Raw genomic sequence first — 19,845 nt, forward strand, 5'->3', positions numbered from 1 at the left:
GCTGATAACTGACTGCACACAATGGGAATTGCTACTGACTTTTGCAACAGTTGAGAAGCCAGACAGAGTGGTACAACAAAACCCTCTCACCAGCACCCTGATGCTCGCTAGGAAACCCACCTGCACTGGGCTAAAACACTGTTTCTGCAGCTAGCTCTGGCTCCTCCTGCTACCACCATCACTGAACACCTGCTCCCTCCTAAACCACTTCAGCTTCTCTTCCTCAGTGGCTTCAGCTATTACACCAAATTCAGAAACAGGGAGGCTGAAGAGCCATGCAAGCACATAGTCTGCCAACTCTGCTACAGTGCTACAGAGGCAATAGCCATCAGCAGAGAAGACAGCTCCTACTGTCTTAAAATGTCATCCCCAAAAGGTTATCCAGCAGAACTACCAAGACAATACAAAGTCATAGTATCAGTATTATGCTCTAAAGAGAAAGCCTTTTTCCTTCCTTTTCCTCAAAGAGCTAATACAGAGCTTTGACATACAAACTTTTACTCAATTCAAACTGCAAATATTCAACACTTAAGTAATTGAATATTTCATTTAAAGGGTTTTTGGCACATAAATTAACTTGTTACATAAATAATCAACTCCCAGAAAGTAAAAAAAAAAAAGAAAAAAAGAAAAAAAAAAAGTAAATTTGTTGAAATGGAACATACACATTAAAACCTGCAGTTTATTTATGTAAACCAGGAGGACAGAGAACAATAAAATAATTAATACCACTTAGACTTTATGCAGCATTGTCTCACATGGACTGACAATGTAACAAATACAAAGTATTTTGGTGCAGACACACATTTTATGTAAAGGAAGCTTGTGCTGGGCAAAGAGCAAGAAATCAAAGCTTCATAAGGTACTGAGGTCAAGCTTCCCACTGAGAGAACAGATGGAAGAAATGGATGGAGAACACCACAAAACATCAAAAAACATGAGTATTTTTTGAGGGCAAACTTCACAAAAACAACAAGAAAAAAATAACTGGATTATGGACTTTTTGAAACCATATAAAGATTATATTCTTACTAACCTTCTGTACATGTAAGAACATGTAAGAAAGAAAAAGCAGAAATGGATGGAAATGTGATATCTGTCAAAAAACAGGTATGAAATTTTTAGCAAAGGTATACATGAGGGCTGACAATAAAGTTTAATCTTACTCTAATAGGAGAAGTTTATTCACATGAGATAATTTAGGTAAAGACAAAATATAGGAAAGATGCAGACCCCGGAGGTGTTTGTGGACCATTGTGTTGGCTGAAGCATGACATGACAGCTTGGTAGTACTGAGCACTGGATTCTGCAAATACAGCCTATAAACAGGTGATAACTATTACAACTGTAGGACACAGAAAGTTGTCCAGACTAAGGGAACTTACAAGTACTATGGATTTTTCAAATGTTCCTGTCAATAAAGTACATTTATAAAATCAGAAGAGAATACTCAGTTAAAAATGCCGAAGATGACTGTGGAAAAAAATACTGAGAAGGCTGGAGAACATCTGGCCCATGTGAAATGGTAGAATAATGCCAATGTTGCGCACAGGAATCTAATGATGGTGATATTATAAAATCACTGAATAAATAATAATTTGGCTGTTAATTCTGTACATCCTTCAAAAAACTCAACAGGGAACCGGCTCGCTTCTCTTTCCCTTTCTCCCTGAGAACTGGGGAGCTCTTGCCAAAGCATATGCTCAAAACTGTGATTAAGATAATAAAGTCATGTGTAATAAAGATTATAAAGAACTGTGTAATGGTGGTGGAAATACAGTGCTCACTATACACTTCAGGTCTCTCTTATCCTCCATGTTCAACAGCTCCTTGGCATTCTTTAAAGCTACTGTGACAACACGGTCTCATCTCTTCAAGTGCTTCTTTTCAGTTACCACTTTGGCACAAATATAACAATTACATATAGAAATAAGTGAAAAAAAAGCATTATTGGATGAGATACAATCATTATTTGTAATTTAATCATAAAGGGTTGTTATAAACAATAGTTGCAAAGTACTTCTCTAAAAACAAAGGTTTTACACACTTTATTGTAGAATAGCTTTAAGATACGATCATCTGAACCTTTCTGTATGTTCAAGTTAGATAAAAGAATAGGAGACCGAAGTCTTTCACAGAGCAGCTTTAAAAAGGAATACGCAACTGGATTCAGTGTTCAGAAACATAAGGTGATATGTGGATGGAATACATCTGTAAATTACATCTGTAAATTACATCTATAAAATTCTTGTTCCTGACAAAAACAGCTAAGAGGAAAAAAAAAAAAAAGACCTAGGACTTTTCGTGGTCTTCATAGTCATTTCAATGGCAGGTGTGTTGCAATGGATATTGGCAGTTAAGGAAAGAAAGTATTACAGTGCAGAAAGCAGAAAGGAAACTAAAATGCCCCCATATAAAGTGATGTTTCACTGTCATCTGGAATATTTTATTCAACTTTGGTCAATGTAGGTCAAAAAATTGAGAAAACCAAGAGTTTGGAGAGAAAGGAGGAGATTAATTTAGAAATCAAAGGTTTTGGCATTCAAAAAGATTGAATGGACATGAAACATTAAGTTTAGATAAGAGAGGAATGAGAGTGACATGGAAAATAGAAGGTGGCAGGACAAATTATGGACCTTAATACATAATCCTTCACAAAGACAAAGAAAATTAATGACATTTTAAAAGACTATATTTAAAGCTCAAAGCTTTGAACCCCCACCTCCCCTCCTCAATTTATCAGCTTAAAATAACTTGACAATTAAGAACACGGTAGATTCTAACGCAGATTGGATATTTCAAAGAATAAACTTTTTTTCTTTTTTCTTTTTTTTTTTTTTTGAAAGCTATGCAAATTGTCAAGTTTCACTATTTTCCTCTCATTAAAGTGGTAAAGTGTAAAGCTTTCTCCATACAACCTTTAAAACATGCTTATTTACTGAAATCTCAACTCGTCTTCAGCCTATTGACATGGAAGCAGCAAAGATTAAGTGATTCTCATCAAATACTCACAAAATCCCTTACTCTAATTCTTCCACTGAGTTTACCCCTGACTTTCAAAGTTTTTCATGTCCCTTATTTCTCTTCCTTCTTTGCCTGTACATTTCTCTCCTTACTTTCCACACAACTGGAAACTTTTGTTCTCACTGTGTGGTAAGTGCAGCCTATCACTGACTCAAATCATATCTCAATCTTCCTGTTTACTCAGAAACTAAGTCAATCACTGAAGTCCAGTTCTCTCATCACACTGGCATTCAATGGTACATACCTGTTTCATTTAAAATAAATACTAAATTTTGCCTTTGTAATGTCCTAACTTGTCTTGTACCAGATTTTGAATATGTATGTTTATTTGTGTATTATTTATGAATGGCATTAACCGTACAAAACACTGCAATCTGCTTTTTAATGTAAACTTCACTTATGAACTAGATACACAACAGAGATATCAGATAGTTTACAGCGTATGACTATGATCTATACATATAACACAGCACACATATTATACATATTTATATGAGCACCTAAGCATACATATTTAGCAATATTAATGGCTTATGGACCTCAGCATGTGAAAAGGCCTCACTCTGCGATGTGAACAATGTGAAGTCTAGCAGGAAACATCCAGCCTCAGTTTGCAATCTGTTAAATGCTTAACCAAATGCTGGACATCTGTTAAATGCTTAAAACACATCAGCATTTCTTACCTAGAGCAACAGGTGAGCAGAAGACAGGATGATACACATCTCCATTCTGTAAATTCCCATTTGTTTTTGCCTCATGGTCATTTCTTTTGACAGTGAATTCAGGGTCAACTAGTAACTCCTATATCCTATAATTTCTTTGGGACTGATGACCCTTAAAATAAAGATTTAGGAACATGCTTGCAATCTCTAGTTGTGCCCTTGTAAACTCACCTTTTGCTTTTGCTCCTCCCCTGCAACAACACAACAGCAGCCTTTCTATATACTCACACAGCCTCTCAGCCACACTGCTATGACTCTGCTTGGTGGTAAGGATGCAGTTGCACATTTTGTAGACGTTGCTGTTGTTTATGCCATGTCATGAAACCTTATCAGCATGCATGCTCTTCCAACCACGGCTATATGGTATTAACACAATGACTATACCACAGATTGCAATCAACCACCACACTTTTGCCTTCTTAAACTATCCTTCTGAGGAGGCAGCTTTAGCAGAATACTTAGTATGAACAATGCAGGTCTCTTGTCTTTGTTGCAAGATATGCTCCTCTGACTTGAATAAGGTGATGGAAAGTGAGCAACAGTGAAAGCAACAGAGTTTATAGCCTGCATTGAGAAGCCACTTACTTGCAGAAAAGTAAGGATTCATGAATTAGTTTTAAACCAACTCAGAATGCAGTTTTAACTGCGAGTTGTGAGTAATACATATAAAACTAACTCGTAAGAGAACATATATGTCTTAAATATTTTCATGTATCTATATATTCCTTTTATTTCTGAATGTGAATGTGCACTACAAAATTCTTACCCTGTATAACGCATATTGTACAAATAACAACAATGAGTACGTAAGACAAAACTGTTCTCTGCAAGTTCATTGAAAGAATAAAAAAATCAGATTACGCACATTTCAGTAATGGTTTCTGGAAGATTTGTTGGGATTTCAGTAAGGCCTTTTCCACGACAATCCACAATGTTGTTACTACAGGTGCATGCAGTGGGACAATGCAAGACACTGCAGGATGGAGCCATAAAAGACTGGTGACCTGCAAAAGAAAAGAGTTTCTTCTAAAACTGTATAAACCTGTCAAGCACTAATCCAGTTTACCTCAAAAGTAAAACGTCACATTTTACACCTCCATGAAAAAATAGAAACAGAACTTAAAAGAATAAACATTGTTTCCTATCCATGATTTCAAATTGCATTATTTTAAATACCTAATTAATACCAACATGTTGACACAATAATGAGATTAAAGAAAAATGCTCAACTACTATGCTGGCTCTTTCATCATTTCTCAGTTACTTCATACACTTGTATTCAAAATCACTTTTTTAAAGAAGGCTAAGTGTAGTCCATTTTTTAGGTATATTTTATTTATTCTGTGGTTTTAAAAACAATTATTGTTTTACTCAGTTTTCAGAATTTTGTGTATTAAAAATGAATGTCAACAGAAATTAATGAACTTTGCCATGAACACTGAAGCTCTTCTCTTAGTTCAGTTCTGCAAATACTCATTAATGAGTATTATCCTTCAGTGTATGCACCAGTTACAGACAAGTTTGGAATTATGACCATTCCATCCAATCACAGAGATAAATAAATAAGTTTGACTACATAGTTTATACTCTCACTCTGTATTAGCTCAACAGACTTTCTCCCCCAGTTTAACAGTCTTTCTAGCTAGTCAGGCAGCCATGAATTTATACAACTTTATGTCATCCCCTAAGAGTTTTATGTTAAATTTGGCATTTATAATTACATGTAACCTTAATACTCACATATTTAGATATGTTTTTAGAAAATAAATATCTTATTACATTTTCCTGCAAATAGGTTGCATGTTATAATATATAATACATAATATATTAAGTAGAGCATGTCATTATTATAATGATTTAATGATTTAAATTACTGTTTTGTAATGATATGGAAGGCATGAAGGCACAAGAAAGGCATGAATCTCCCCCCTTCCCCCTTTTTTCCCATTTTCTTTCCTATTAAGGTAAAAAAGCTAGAGACTGTTTTGAAACACCTAGGGAAAACCAAACCAAAAAAAAAAAAACTTCTGGACTATGAAATCTGTCTTGTTGTATTTTATGTCATATATTAAGATGGAAAGGGTACACTGATAACGTATGACATATCACTTTAACGTTGCAGCCAGTGCTGTTCCTATTTACAACTTCAAATAACTGTTCAAGTTTTAAAATTACTCTGCTGGAAAGGCTGGTCTTTTGAGATAGTAGTTTGCAATATAATAATTTGTTTTAATGTTAAGGTATCTGTTATGAAAGTGCAAACAGCTGCCAAAACTAACAAACGGAAAATATTTCACCCATCTTACTTAAAAAACAAACAAAAAAAACAAACAGTGATCCAGAGATAAAACATGGTCATTCCCCATCTTCAAAATCAGCATTAGTGTCCAAGTTATAAAACTATGCAGTTTACAAACAAGATACTTTAAGTGATTTTGTTAGGAGCTCTTTTAAGTATACATAAAAGGCTGAAGTATGGTAAGAATGTGGTTATCATTTGCCATGTTAGGATGTCATGGTGCCTTATACTGTGATGTTAGAAGCAGTTCAGTATGGATAGAAACTGCATAAAGCTGTTTAAAAACAAACAAACAAAACCACAAACAGATCTGTGTAAATTTTGGCATATTTGGCAATAGCGATCTGGGGGTCTGCAGAAAATTAACTAGTAGAAGCAGTCCTGCTGAATGAATGAACAGACAGCTATTTTCCAGTTGTTTTTCAATATTTTGAGGAACCTTGAAACAGCAGGTAAAGTTTACAGAAATTTTTCAATCAAGTTTAAAAATATCTAAATAAGAAAGATAAACTTGCCTTCTTCCTCATCTAGGAGGCATGAATAAAGGAAAAAAAATAAATAGAGAAAATGTGATTAGTATTGAATCGTTTGTCATTTTGTCATTTCACATCAGAAAACAACCTGATGCACTAAAGAATCATAGAATGAATAATAGAACCACTTGGGTTGGAAGGGATCTTAAGGATCATGTAGTTCCAACCCCCTGCCATGGGATGCCACCCACAAGATCATAAAAGCATACCAGTAACATTCAGAAGTTTATTGGGGCTTCAGAAAACTGTTTAAACTGAAGTAGAAAAATAAAAAAGAAAAAACAACCTGTTTTTTTTTTTTTTAATCCTTTTAACTAAAGTCCTTTTCCTTAGTACTAAAAGGCCTTATGTTCTCAGTCCGTGTATCTTTTATATCATTTTTCGTTTCTCTCCCCACTCTTTATGATGGCTATGCAGCATTCACACAAAATTTGTAAGGACAGAAGCACCGCGACAGAAGATACAAATACTGATAAAAATGATTAGCTTCATTAAATTAGAAAAAAAAAAAAAAAAAGACAAAAAACTATGCAAAAGCTAGCAAAGCATAGCATGAACAGTCCCTGCTGAGCTGTTGTCAGGCCGTGCAAATGTGCTGCCCTTACCACTGCAGACGAACTCCCGTTTCTGGACCTCCGCCACGTTGTGCCCCCGCAAGTGGGCCGGGCCCATGCACTGGGTGTAGAGGCCGACGCGAGGCCGCTGCCGCAGCCAGTCAGACAGCCAGGCCAGGTGGCAGTCGCAGTAAAGGTTGTTGGAGTGAAGGCGACTGCATGAGAAGAAGCGTGACCATATGGTTAAATTGGGGAGAAGAAATAGAAGAGCAACCCATCCTTCCTGTTCCCCCCTGTAGCACCAAACTGTGCTGCTTTACTAACAAAAATCATGAACGAGCGATTAATGTTTTACATCTTTCATTAAAAGTCTGGGAGTTACAGGCTAATAAACAAAGCTTATACAAGCAGCAAAATGACCTTTTAATTGTGGTCTAAATCACAAAAAAGATGAAGACTTCTTAAGAAAGTAAACTACCTATAGTTTCTTTCCTCTTGTCTGAAGAAAAAAGTAAACACACGAGCTTGAAAGCTGCCTCAGAGGTCTTAGTCCAGATATGAACAAATGATGAATAAGACAGAAATGTCCAAAGTAACATATCACTGTAGTGTCCTATAGTGATAATATACTGTCAAAAAGAAAGAGTTAATAAAAGATTTGGTTTCCAATTAGATACATCTAAATCTGTCCTTTATCAGTCTCTATAGAAACAGCTTGCAAAATCCCTCTAACAGGTCATATTCATTTTCTGCAGAACAAGACAGAGTAATAACTCAATATAAAACACCTTCTTTCACATCCCTTTTCTGATTTCCTCTCTTTTTGTTTAATCGCAGAAAGGGGGATTAGCTGCTTTTGGCTCCTAGGGAAATACAGCCTAAGCAATGCCTGAAATTTAAAGACCAAATGGCAGCAAGCAATGGAATTAAGGAAGTCGCCTCTTGGTTGGCAGAGACCGACACAAGACCACGGCTCCTTGCCAAGTGGCAGAAAGCACTTTGCCATTGATAAAACATCAGACAAATGTATTCACTAAATTTGGTAAATTACTTTCCTCTGGCTCTAACTTTTCCCTGGCTCTTGCGTTTTTCTCAAACTACAGAAAAAGACATCCGCAGTTATAAATCAAATCCTTACTCAGAACCATCCATAACAGAATAATGTCATTTTGGTCCCTTTTAGATAATGTGCTCAATCCTAACTAAATCACTGGAAAGAAAGTGCAAGAAAATGAGAATTTAAACAAGAAGTCTAATTAGTCCATAGAAAGTCCTTAAAGCAACATGAATTGTGCTATAAACCAACAAAACCAAAAGACTTTAACTCAGTGTTTTTTTTTTTTTTGTTTGTTTTTTTGTTTGTTTTTTTTTTTTTAATTATTTACAAAAAATGACTAGAATTAAAGGCAACGCCTTTTCCTGCACTGATTCTTGTGTGGGTGCTTTGCAAACATAGCTCAGAATACAGCATACACATTCAATACAATCTGTGGCCAATTGTAGGCAAGAACACCATTGCGAATCTGAACTAATGCCGTTGAAATTAATACGGTTATACAAGCATATTCAGACTGCAAATGGGATATTACAGCTATAATCTAGGACTATGTGCCTGTTTTCTTTTGCTTCTAAAATAAATATTAAAAAGATAAAATAACCCACAAAAAATGTAAATGATAACAAAACTTGCTAATTTGATTCACTGTAATCTGGAATTCAGAATATAAACTGGATTTCAAAGTTTGAAAGAGGAACAGATGGATATTCAATTTTTCAAGTCTCAGACACAAAAGAATTGAATGAAATTCTATTCTCAAAATATAAGTGAGGCCACCAAAGCCCATGGTCAGTACAATTCAAGAGCTCTTGCATTTATCCAAACAAGAATAGTTACAAGTCTGAAGTCAACAGAACTACTCACCTGAGTGCAGTTTTTTCAGTTACTAATGTTATGCTAACTTAAGTCAATAGCACTAATGATTTAAAACATTTGTGCAAGTAAACATGCATAAAAGAAAATGGACAGGCTCTTTGCAAAATTAATTCTTTAACAACAAAAGCTACTCTTGAACTGTGATAGGAACATCCCATTCATTTCTGATTACCACTTCAGTGGAAAGTCTGTTTGACAGTGTGTCAGAACTAAACCTTGAGAGAGTCTGGTTTTGTTGATTAACACAGTGTACATTTATTCTTAGTTCAGTATAAACAGAATAAATAACACCAAATTGTATCACTTGCATATACACTTTTATCACTGTGTTTTGTTTTAGTATTCTTCCAGTATAAGAAGTATTCTGCAAAAGTCATAACCTCTAAAAATGGAAACCTTATTGTAAATGCTGACACAACTTTAATTATAATAGCACTACCGGATGATCCTATAATTTTATGTTACAAAGAATGTTGGAGAGCCAGTTCAGTTTAATTAGGTCTGCTAGCAGTACAGTAATAAAAGCATAAAGATTTCCCATTTATCACATCTGACAGCCAATCAAAGATTCTTCCATGTTCCTAAATGAAATGTGACCTATTCAATAGCTCAAAGTAAAACAAATTTTTGACTTTCAAAAAACATCAATTTCTTACTCTATGCAGCTGTAAAATATAAAAGAGAATCTCCCCTGCCCCCACCTTTTTTTTTTTTTTTTTTTTTTTTTTTTTGTAAGAATGCGAAGCTTTTCAGTGAACAAATGCAGCACTATGGAACACCCAGTTGGAAAAAGGCCATGAAAACATTCCCATCACCCCATATCCTAAAGAAATGGGGTGAAAATGATATAAATATTTCTAGATCTCCTGAGTTCAGATATTAGTCACTTGACAGTTTTACCTTTTAGGGTTTTTTGGCATACGCAAAGATCATGCTCACCAAACTCAATATTTTTTTTGACTGAGAGTATGCCATCTCCTCCTGAATATGCATTTATAGGCCACTGACAAAACTTGATTGAGGGGAAAATGGTATACTGAACACACTGGGTTGATAATGATGGCAGCCAGCTTCCACGGGACTACTTACAAAGTTCTGAGTTTGGGCATATGATTGAAACTTGCAACGGACAGCCGGGTGATGTTGTTATTGTTGAGAGTGCTGTGAAGTAAAGAAGAAGCATGTTAACATGTAACACTTGCATGTTACACTTATTTATGTTACACTGACTACACTTTTTTTTTTTTTTTTTTTTTTTTTTTTTAACAAGGCATGGCTAATGAAGAACAAGGCATACTGCTTTTAGACATGGCTACTGGGGAAATAAGACCATGCACTGAGGTCCGCTTTGACTCCCTTTTCAATCCCTGTTAAAACATTGTGATTTGACCATTCCATTTACCCTAAGTAAACAGAGACCCCAGTAACCTATGATCAACTCAGAGGACAGAAACAGAGCTTCTGCCACTGTTAAGACTGGTAACATAAATACTGTTAAGAATGTTAAAGCCAAGACTGCCATCCTGATGTAAAGAAGAGTTCCAGAGTATTTTTGGAGAAAAGTCCTTGGTTTTAGGATTCTGGTCTCCCTTTCTAGCTTCTGAGAGTTCAAGATCTGCCTTTTTTTTTTTTTTTTTTTTTTTTTCTCCATGAATCTTCTGAACTTTTCAGAACTGCAGTCAATTTTTATACAGAACAGTGTTGCTGCAGATGATCCAGAGCTGCATGAACAATAGGCGACCTTCTGCTATACAATGGAAGGAGGCGGGAACGTTAATTCTCTAACAGATAATTTACATTTTAGACAAGGTGCCCAGAACTTGAGACAAAAACTAGGAATAAATCTTAATCAATTGTTGGCTAGCACAGAACTGTCACACACAGTAAGTGTAGTTTGTAAAGATAATAGAACTGTATGAACAATCCTACAGTTAACTATTGTCTTTAGGCTGCAAATAAAATGCAAACAAGCTTGACTCCAGAACAAGGAAACAAGTGATAGAATTTACAGTTTCAGCTTAGAGATTACTCATTTGAATACAATGGAGAATGTGCTGTATGGTTGTAAACACAATTATGAGACTAATAAATAATAATTTGCACTACCCAAATCTTATTATTTTTTCCTTTTTAAAACAAGAACTATTAAAAACAAACAGAACAGTGTGTAATTTGTGCATGTTCTGAGTAAATTTTAACTACTCTGTGATCCCCAAACACATAAAGGTAAACTCACAGCACACTGAACAGCATTAAGCTATATGCTTCCATATTAACCAAGCAATTAATTACTGGTGCAACGTGCTGCATTTTACCTTTGTGTGCTTACTCATTCAACAACCTAAATGTTTTCTTCACTATGCATAAGGCATCTCCCCTGTGTGCCCTCAGGACTACATAAACAAAGAGGAGATTAATCAATGGAAATAAATAAATAAATAAATAAATAAATTGGGGGGGAGGGGGTCAAAATGGAATTTAAAAAAAAAAATGGCCAAGTGGGAAGTGGGTATATCTGCAAAAGGTGTCTTAGTAAACAAATGACAGCCTAGTAAACAAATGACAGTAGACTTTTCCAGGATTTTCTTAGTGTCCACATGCTAAATGACAGCTCCAATACTTCTTTCTGCACGACTTCTTAAAAGGTTTTTAAATCATCCTTTTTTCAATTAAGGGAATGGAAACAAGTACATATTTCCATAGCTGTTAACTGTTTAAAGAATGTACATCTATAAAAGGTTTTAATTTTAAATTTCAGATATTTTGTGTTTGACTTGCTGTTGTGTATACAAGAGCTATTAATTTATCTTTTTGCAAGGCACAGAAAGACGTAAGAGTTGATGTAAGAGATACATAAGAAATTAAACCATTTTTATAGCTACTGTAATCCAAAATGCTTGATTTCATTGCAAATCTAAAATCAATTAAAAAAAAAAAAAAGGAAAGAATTTGCTCCATACTTATATCTAAAACTGTTACACACTATTGCAAAAAGTGTGATGACAGAAAACATTTCTTGAATTTCTTAGATATTTTATTATTTTAATATGGCAACACAATATATTTTCTCATAGTCAATGTTTGGCTAAAATCAGTATGGCTGATTTTCTCTTATATAAAGAAAGAGCAAAAGGAAGAAAAAAAAAGATAAGATTTCACAGAAACCTGCTAGCAAATTAACAAGTGGGCAGGTTTATATCTAAATTTGCTTCCATCTTTCCAAATTTCATGTAGATTTTGTATCTTTAACATTAATAGCCTCCAAGATTCTGCAGTTGTCTAACCAATTTATAAGACCTGTTACTTCGAAAAAATTTGAAAAAATTCAAATTGTAACTAAAGACTGTTTCACGCCAAGTAACTTTAAAAATTACTTAAAAGCTTCAACATATACTTATAGTTTGAAGTAATATATAAATTCTGTGCTTAGAATAATTAACTCCAAATGGAAACAAAATACATAGTCTTTATACTACTCATTGTGTATATATTGTGGTGTGATTTACATATCTTTAATGCTTTATTGGAAAAGAAGTCATATTAGATGCATACTTTTCAGTAAATGTTCAAAATATCTCTTTAAAATTTATTTTCTAAACTGTCATTGCTTATCACACAACATAAGTCAGGATATACAACTTGTATACAACTTGTATATTTGAATACTAATAGTTAAGGTATATTCACAAAATTCTAACTACCTACTTTTTAAGCAGATGATTATTTTTATATAGTTCTGTTCCCTTTTGCATTCATTGAAATCAATGTGAATTTCCTACCATTAACTTCTACTGGCAAGGATGAGCTTTTTAGACTACTAAAAATCGTGAGCTTTAAAAACTACAAATATTCAGTTATATACACACACATGCATACACATTTAAAACTTCCAGATGTAAAGGCTCGTATTAAAACACATGATAACCAGATTAAGTCACCACTGGAAAAAACATGAGATACAAAGATAAAAATCTCACAGAACATCAGATTTACTGATAGAAAAATAACAATTTATCAAGTTCACCATTAGACAATATTGAACCTACAGTACATTATTTTATACCTTGAAGTTAACAATAGATTTATTTTCTATTGCTATACTGTAAAATAAATAAATAAATAAATAAATCAGCTGTCAGAACCATTCACTCATAAGTAAGATCAACTATTGCATATTAAAATAAAACTTTACTGCAGTAGGTCACACATTCTTAGTTTCTTGGACATATTATTGGACACTATCAGTAACTAATCAGTAAAGGTTTTTTACTTCAGAATCTTACAAGAAAAAAAAGAAGCTTCCTCCCACCCCAAGGTGAGATTTACCAAGTGTGATTCAAACTAACATGAAGTAACTCACTGATTCACAAAGTCTTTCAGTTCCCTTAATAAAAAAAGAAAAAAAGAAAAAAAAAAAAAAAAGCACAGAAAAAAAACGTGACATTTTGACTGTCAGAGAAAATACTTCAGGAATGTGTGCTGTGTCTCATATTCCTTGGGAATGGAGACACTTTGCTCTTTACAGTCACTATTTTCAGGTCAGGGGTCACTGATGATAATTTTGTTACCTTTAACCTCACTGAGGGCAACTTTAAGACAGTGAGAAAAAAGTATGCAAAAGAGTATTTTGTTGTATTCTGAGTAGAGAGTATTCTGCACCTACAAACCTTCAATGACATAAAATGATATTTTCTGTATATGTTTTATACACATACCCACAGGAATTAAAATCAAAATTTCTGTTTAATATGGACAGGCTAAACATCTCACCACAAAACAACAGTATTTTGCTAGGAAAGTGCCTCTTTGAAGACATCTAGATTGTCAGATACATTTAGTATATTGTTCCTTAAGTAGAGAGGCTAAAAGATCAAACTGATGTCAGACTGTACAACAAAGGCAATCCTGAAAACGTTCAGCACTTCTACAGTGATGTATCATTTACAAAAAGAATTGGATTCATTAATGCTTCCCTTCCCTTTTAATAAGAAATATATTCTTTTCTTACAGTATCTACATTATACCTTTTTTTTTTTTTTAAAAAAAAAATTTAATTGTGTAGTATGGTTGTCTTGCAGAGTAAAGGAGCATCTCTGTCTCCCCAGATAATTTTACCATTTTATAGCACATTGCAGTGGATTATTTTAAAGACATCTTTTCACTAGACCATTCTGACACCAGGCTGCAGCTCGCAGATAAGCTTTTGCATTAGTACTCCCCAGATATCAAGCTCTTGCTAAAAGTCAGAGAAATACTTACAGCACTTCCAGGTCGCGTAGAGCCCTAAATGCCCCATCTTCAATACAGCTGATCTGGTTGTAATCCAGTTGCCTGTTAAACAGATTAGGAAGGTATTTGTAAAAGAGATGAGCACTGGCAGTGCTGTGTGTGAAGCAAGCCTCCTGAATGGTCTGCATGGCCAGGCCACACTAGCTGAAATGCTCTTGCAAATACACTCGTATGCTTAAGACTGTCATACACCATGCCGGCCTGGATGCTGCCACAGAAATCTCTTTTTGTTCTGAACTGTCTGCGCAAAACAGCAGCTCCAGGAGAGCTCCAGTAAATAATAACTGCACCTTATATTAAATGCCAAAGGAATGCAATTTCATTACATCAAGAAAAGCTATCCATTAAAAGCTCTCAGCGTCATCTTGCTGAAACAATTTCATTAAGGTAAAGGACGGTAAATCACTTAATGTCACACGCATCCCCTCGGTGACCTAACAGAATCCATTTATCAGAGCAGCCCAGCTGCATGTTAATTCCCTGCGCCCTGGCAGGAGCGAGTGAGGGACCACTTTTAGGGGTGCATCTGCCCCAGATGGGAGGTGTGGGGCTGAGGCTGGGAGTTTACAATAATTGCCTTCTAGAATGTTTCCCAATGTAGAAATATTAGTGTTCAAGGTATTTACATACCCAGTTAGCTATATCCTTTAATTCTGCTCCAAATGAAACTAGCATTTCTGCTGGAAGCTTCAGTGTGTGATTTTCTGCATTTTGTTTTCTCTGCAACTGTATGCAGATAAGATGTTGCCACAGAGCACTTGAATTCTGGACATAAAACTCAGCAATCCAACCCATACATTATTAATCTTTAAGTATTAAGTTATGAAAAATTTACATTCATTTCTCTGAAGAATACTATTACTTTTTCATTTCATAACATTGATACAGTACATATTGCACAATTTTAAAAAGTCTGCTGAAATTAACCACTGTGCAAATACAAAATCCCAATTTCCCTTGTTATAAGCTTGTTCTATAAATATTGCCTATAAATATAATTCCTATAAATATGCATTTTGAGGCACAACTTGCAAGGAAATACAATCTCACTTTAAACAACCAGATCTTCAAGCCCGACACTTGTCAGTATCAGATAAGATGTATGAGTAAATACGTGTGAACATTGCTAAGAAAATGAACAAAATAAAAATGAACTCTGCCCTCTCTGTCTGCAATTATAGATTAGCTACCAGGGCTAATGAAGCTTTTACTAAAGCATTTTCTATGATTCTTCTGAATCTCTGATAACCTTTTACTTTATTAATAAATCATCACACCCACTGTTGAGTGTGAAGTACCAACTTTTATAAAGTTCTTATAGTTTCGTCCATATTTTTTATCTGAATTACTACTATGTAGGAATAAAATATTATCATAACTATAGTGGTGTCTGTGTTTCTTTGTACTGAAAGCTATACCGAAATGCAAACTATAATTTCCTGAATATGATCTTTAATCATTTTGGTGCAATGTTACAGCACCAGTGCTGCAGTGTTGGAATATTAAAGCCTACTTTCTCAGGCTCTTTTCATTTTTACTAATTAATTTCATTTAACAATTAAGTTAATAGCCTTTTTATTTTAAAGAGGTGAAATATATACACAGTACAGTTCTTTAACCTCTTGAACAATTTATCAAAGCTATTTAAATTAGTACAATGGCATGAAATGTTACCCTTGACACAATACAAAAGAGAAATTGTTTCCAGACAAATTGGAAAAATCTTTTAATGCCATCGAATTTGCCTAATGCAGTCTGCAGGTTAATCTGTAAAAGGGTGAGCTGTATGTTTGCCCATATCTTATTATCCTTAGCTGTCAATGTATAAATCAGTGCTGACACAGCTTCTTCTAAATCATCCATATTATACACAAAGGAAAATCTTTTAACAGTAGAGTAAGCACTTGAGCAAATCTTGTCCTACACAAACTGAAAGGCAGATTTCTTCCACTGGACTGCCAGCAGTTGTGGTGCACCTGGAAACCTTTGGACGTCTTCCTTTAGTGAATCACCATTGCCATTATCTTAGCGAATGGTGAGTTGTTTTCATTTAAATTTTCTTACCAGAAAGATTACTTTGTTTACACTGAATTGGTTTAGGTTTGGGGGGAAGGGAGTTTTATGGATGAGGGAGGACAAATATTTCCTGTGTTTCTAAATTATCATTGAAAAATACTACTTTTTTCATGTTTTAGATGGTCTTCCACCATGATACATACATAAAAAAAAATACTATGAACAATTGGCATAACATTTTTTTTAAGCTATGAAAGGTAGCTTTGACTTTGAAGTGTGTATGGCTTGAACAGTAACTTATGGTATCTGTTAAGGTAAAGATATATACTGCATATATAACGCAAACAAAATGTTAGACAAATGTTAGACATAATCAGTGTATCATTAATGTATAATTTCTCTCTAATGGACATACTGAAGCAGTCAGAATATTTGGGGTAAGGCTGTCTCCTGAGAGCAAAATGCGTGAGCACTGTGGCTTCAGACATAAGCAAGAAAGCAAAAAAGTACATGTCTCAAATTTAAATGTTTTATCATTTATTTTTTTTAGCATGATGACTTTCAAAACCATATATTAAAATAACGCTATGTGCTAATAAAAAGCTTTTCTCTCCACTAAGTTATTGACTATACAAATAATACTAACTTAATTTTAGAGCATGTTTTTTGGTTTTCATTTTTTTTTTCCATGAGAATTTATTTTGTTCTTTACACATGATTGAAATGCCCTGAAAAACAGAAGCTGACCAGACATGGACCAGCACATATATCCATGGCCCATCCTCATCCTACCCCACTCCTCAGTATCTCTTCATGTTTTTTTTCCCCCACCATCTCTACAATGGGTCTTTTCTATGTGGAACCACTTCCTCTCTTCAAAAAGTTGCTCTGTTCCTCTACTTTTCTCCCTCCAACTTTCCACATAGTAGCTAATTATGTTGGGCAATGTGGTTCCTGGAAAGCTCATAAAATGCCAAGCAACAGCTGCTATACTCAAAATATTTCAGATGTCACAGAGAATTAATTATTTTTTGCACCTTCAGCATTACCCAGGTAGTTCATATACTTACTACCTACTGCTATTTAAAATGTTACTGTTCATGGGTAGCGAAGACCATTCAACTGATAAGAAAATGTGAAAATGTGTTTCTTAAAATATTGTTTACTTATTAGTTTTGCTGATACATCTTGCCTTTCTTTTTTCTGTATTTTTTTTTTTTTAATTTTTAGCATATGTTGTCTACCAGATGACAAATAAATAATGATAATTAAAAAAAACCCTTATGTCACAAGAAGAGTATTTCATAACTAACAGAATACGTAGCACACATTTGAAAACTTCTATTCTCATATAGGAAAAGAATAATTAATTTGTATCTGACTGACAGAGAAAACATTTTTTCCTCATTCATAGAAGCTGAGTTAAAAGTTACAACAGTTTCAGTCTATGTCTACTTTACTCTCCTGCTCTTCAGCACTTGAGGACACACTGTGGTCCAACGCAAGAAAGGCACCATGCAGATTTAGCTTCTTTTTTTGCTCACAGATAATTATATTCTACTAATGGATCAACTTAATGGTAAACATTTTTAAGAAGCCATCAGCAAGAGTCAGAAACTTTTCTAGATCCCTGCTGTATCTTCCTCAACAGTAAACATTTAGAAAAAGTTTCTAGTTGTAGCACACTGTATGCTGTACTTCATATATATATATATGAAAAAAAAATATAATATATATATATTTTTATATATATATATATTATATATATATTATATATAATATATATATATATATTCAAAATTATTATATATATTATATAATATATATTTTTTTTTTTTCCTTGGAAAAGAACAGAGTGCAGAATATTTATCATTGCAATAGAATTTTTGGAAACAGTCACTATTTTAATTTTGCCCTGTATTTTTTACAACAAAACTGGGTTATGCTTTCCTATTTCTCTATTTCACTTTCAAGAGGGATCAATAATTTCAGAGGCATTAGCTGAGAAAGATGTAACATAATTGTGCAAAAATCTATTCTAAGTCTTTAATCAAACTTCAGAAAACTGTTTGTACCCTGTGTTTGTTTATTTCTATTATTCTTTTGTTCAGAGGTAAAGTATTTTTATTTACATGCACTTGCTAATGTAGTTTGTTTTGTTCTATCCTAATACGTCTTGTAAAACATTTTGAATGCATAATATTCTAATACACATTATATACCAAATATATACTTTTTCTTTTAACCCAAAATTAATAAGCAAAGCTTACAAAAAACAAACAAAAAACTCTAAATTAGGCATACATACTGAATAAACTATAAGAAAAAGAAGAAAAGATTTATAGATCCATCCTCTCAAAATTACTGAGCACTTCATTTATCTAAATCCACAAGTATTCTCCATGAAGAAAATTAAAAATAAAATAATAACGATAAAAAGAAGAAATAGGAGACTTGTGTGAAAAGAAGCAAAACCACATAATGAAACATCTGTAATTAACGTAATGCAAAGATATTATGACATAAGTATGACTTCACAGAAATTATTTAATTTAGCCAGTTAGACGGCAAACAGCCTCAAGACTGTTACAAATGGGGGAGCAAATAGGTACCTATTCTAGTGTGGAACACAGGGTAAGCACATATCGCATGAAAGTTGTTAGAACGGTTTATTTAAATAATAATTATAGAATCTTTACTTGTAGAGCCATTTCTAGTTAGTTGCTCAAAAAAAAAAAAAAAAAAAAAAAAAAGCATGAATATGTTTAGTAAAGCAAAGGCAGTCTTGCTTTCCAAAGTAGTGGAGATGTGTAAAGGCCTAAAGGCTCCCGAGAGTTCAGTCAAGTTCTGTGTATATCTTAGAAGGTCAATAGAAGCATAAACTAATTTTCTCCAAGATTCAAATCCTCAAACAGAATTTGCATTATTCTCAGGTTTGTTTTATTCACTTATGTACTGTTATACAAATAAATACCAATTTTGGATAGATTTTTAAATTTTATCTACTTCATACTTTTCATTGGTGTTTCAAGTGCCAGAAAGAAAAGAAAAAGAAAGTTTTCAATATGCTTTCAGAGAATTCTGATTTGAAACTCATCTTCAAAGCCTGATTTAAAAACACAATTAACAGTGTGTAAGTGATTTGTTTGTGACTAAAAGGAAACATTTTTCTGCAGGCTAATTTTTAGGTAAGTAGTCTTAATAATAGCATTTGGCTCCTGTATTGAAATGGTCTTTTATTGAAACAGTCAGAAAAAAAACATTTTTGCCTCAAGATTATAAATTCTCTGATCTATTTAGCAACAACAATTTTAGGCATCACTGGAAAAGTTTACCTATGCTTTCAGTTAGTCCTGCAGAGAATTTTTTTGACTTTACCAAAAATCTTAAATATGCACGGAATATATTAATACCCAGTGAAAATTCTTCTTGATGTGTACCTGAAATATGGGTAGCTGTACAGACAAGTATTTGA

At 33.8% G+C, this 19,845-nt stretch overlaps 1 protein-coding gene across 2 annotated transcripts in view; it reads right to left on the bottom strand.

Moving 5' to 3' along the window:
- The window catches only part of SLIT2 (slit guidance ligand 2), a 256,422-nt gene that overhangs the window by 85,310 nt on the left and 151,267 nt on the right, over positions 1 to 19,845 (bottom strand). For both annotated transcript variants that reach the window (XM_084285499.1, XM_084285500.1), the window contains exons 6-9: positions 14,325 to 14,396; positions 10,155 to 10,226; positions 7,184 to 7,347; positions 4,612 to 4,750 (exon numbers count right to left, since the gene is read on the bottom strand). In XM_084285499.1, coding sequence (XP_084141625.1) covers positions 4,612 to 4,750; positions 7,184 to 7,347; positions 10,155 to 10,226; positions 14,325 to 14,396 — 447 coding nt within the window. The remainder of the gene's footprint in view (positions 1 to 4,611; positions 4,751 to 7,183; positions 7,348 to 10,154; positions 10,227 to 14,324; positions 14,397 to 19,845) is intronic.

Source organism: Netta rufina (genome assembly GCF_964035555.1).
Source record: "Netta rufina genome assembly, chromosome: 4".
NCBI classification, from domain to species: domain Eukaryota; kingdom Metazoa; phylum Chordata; class Aves; order Anseriformes; family Anatidae; genus Netta; species Netta rufina.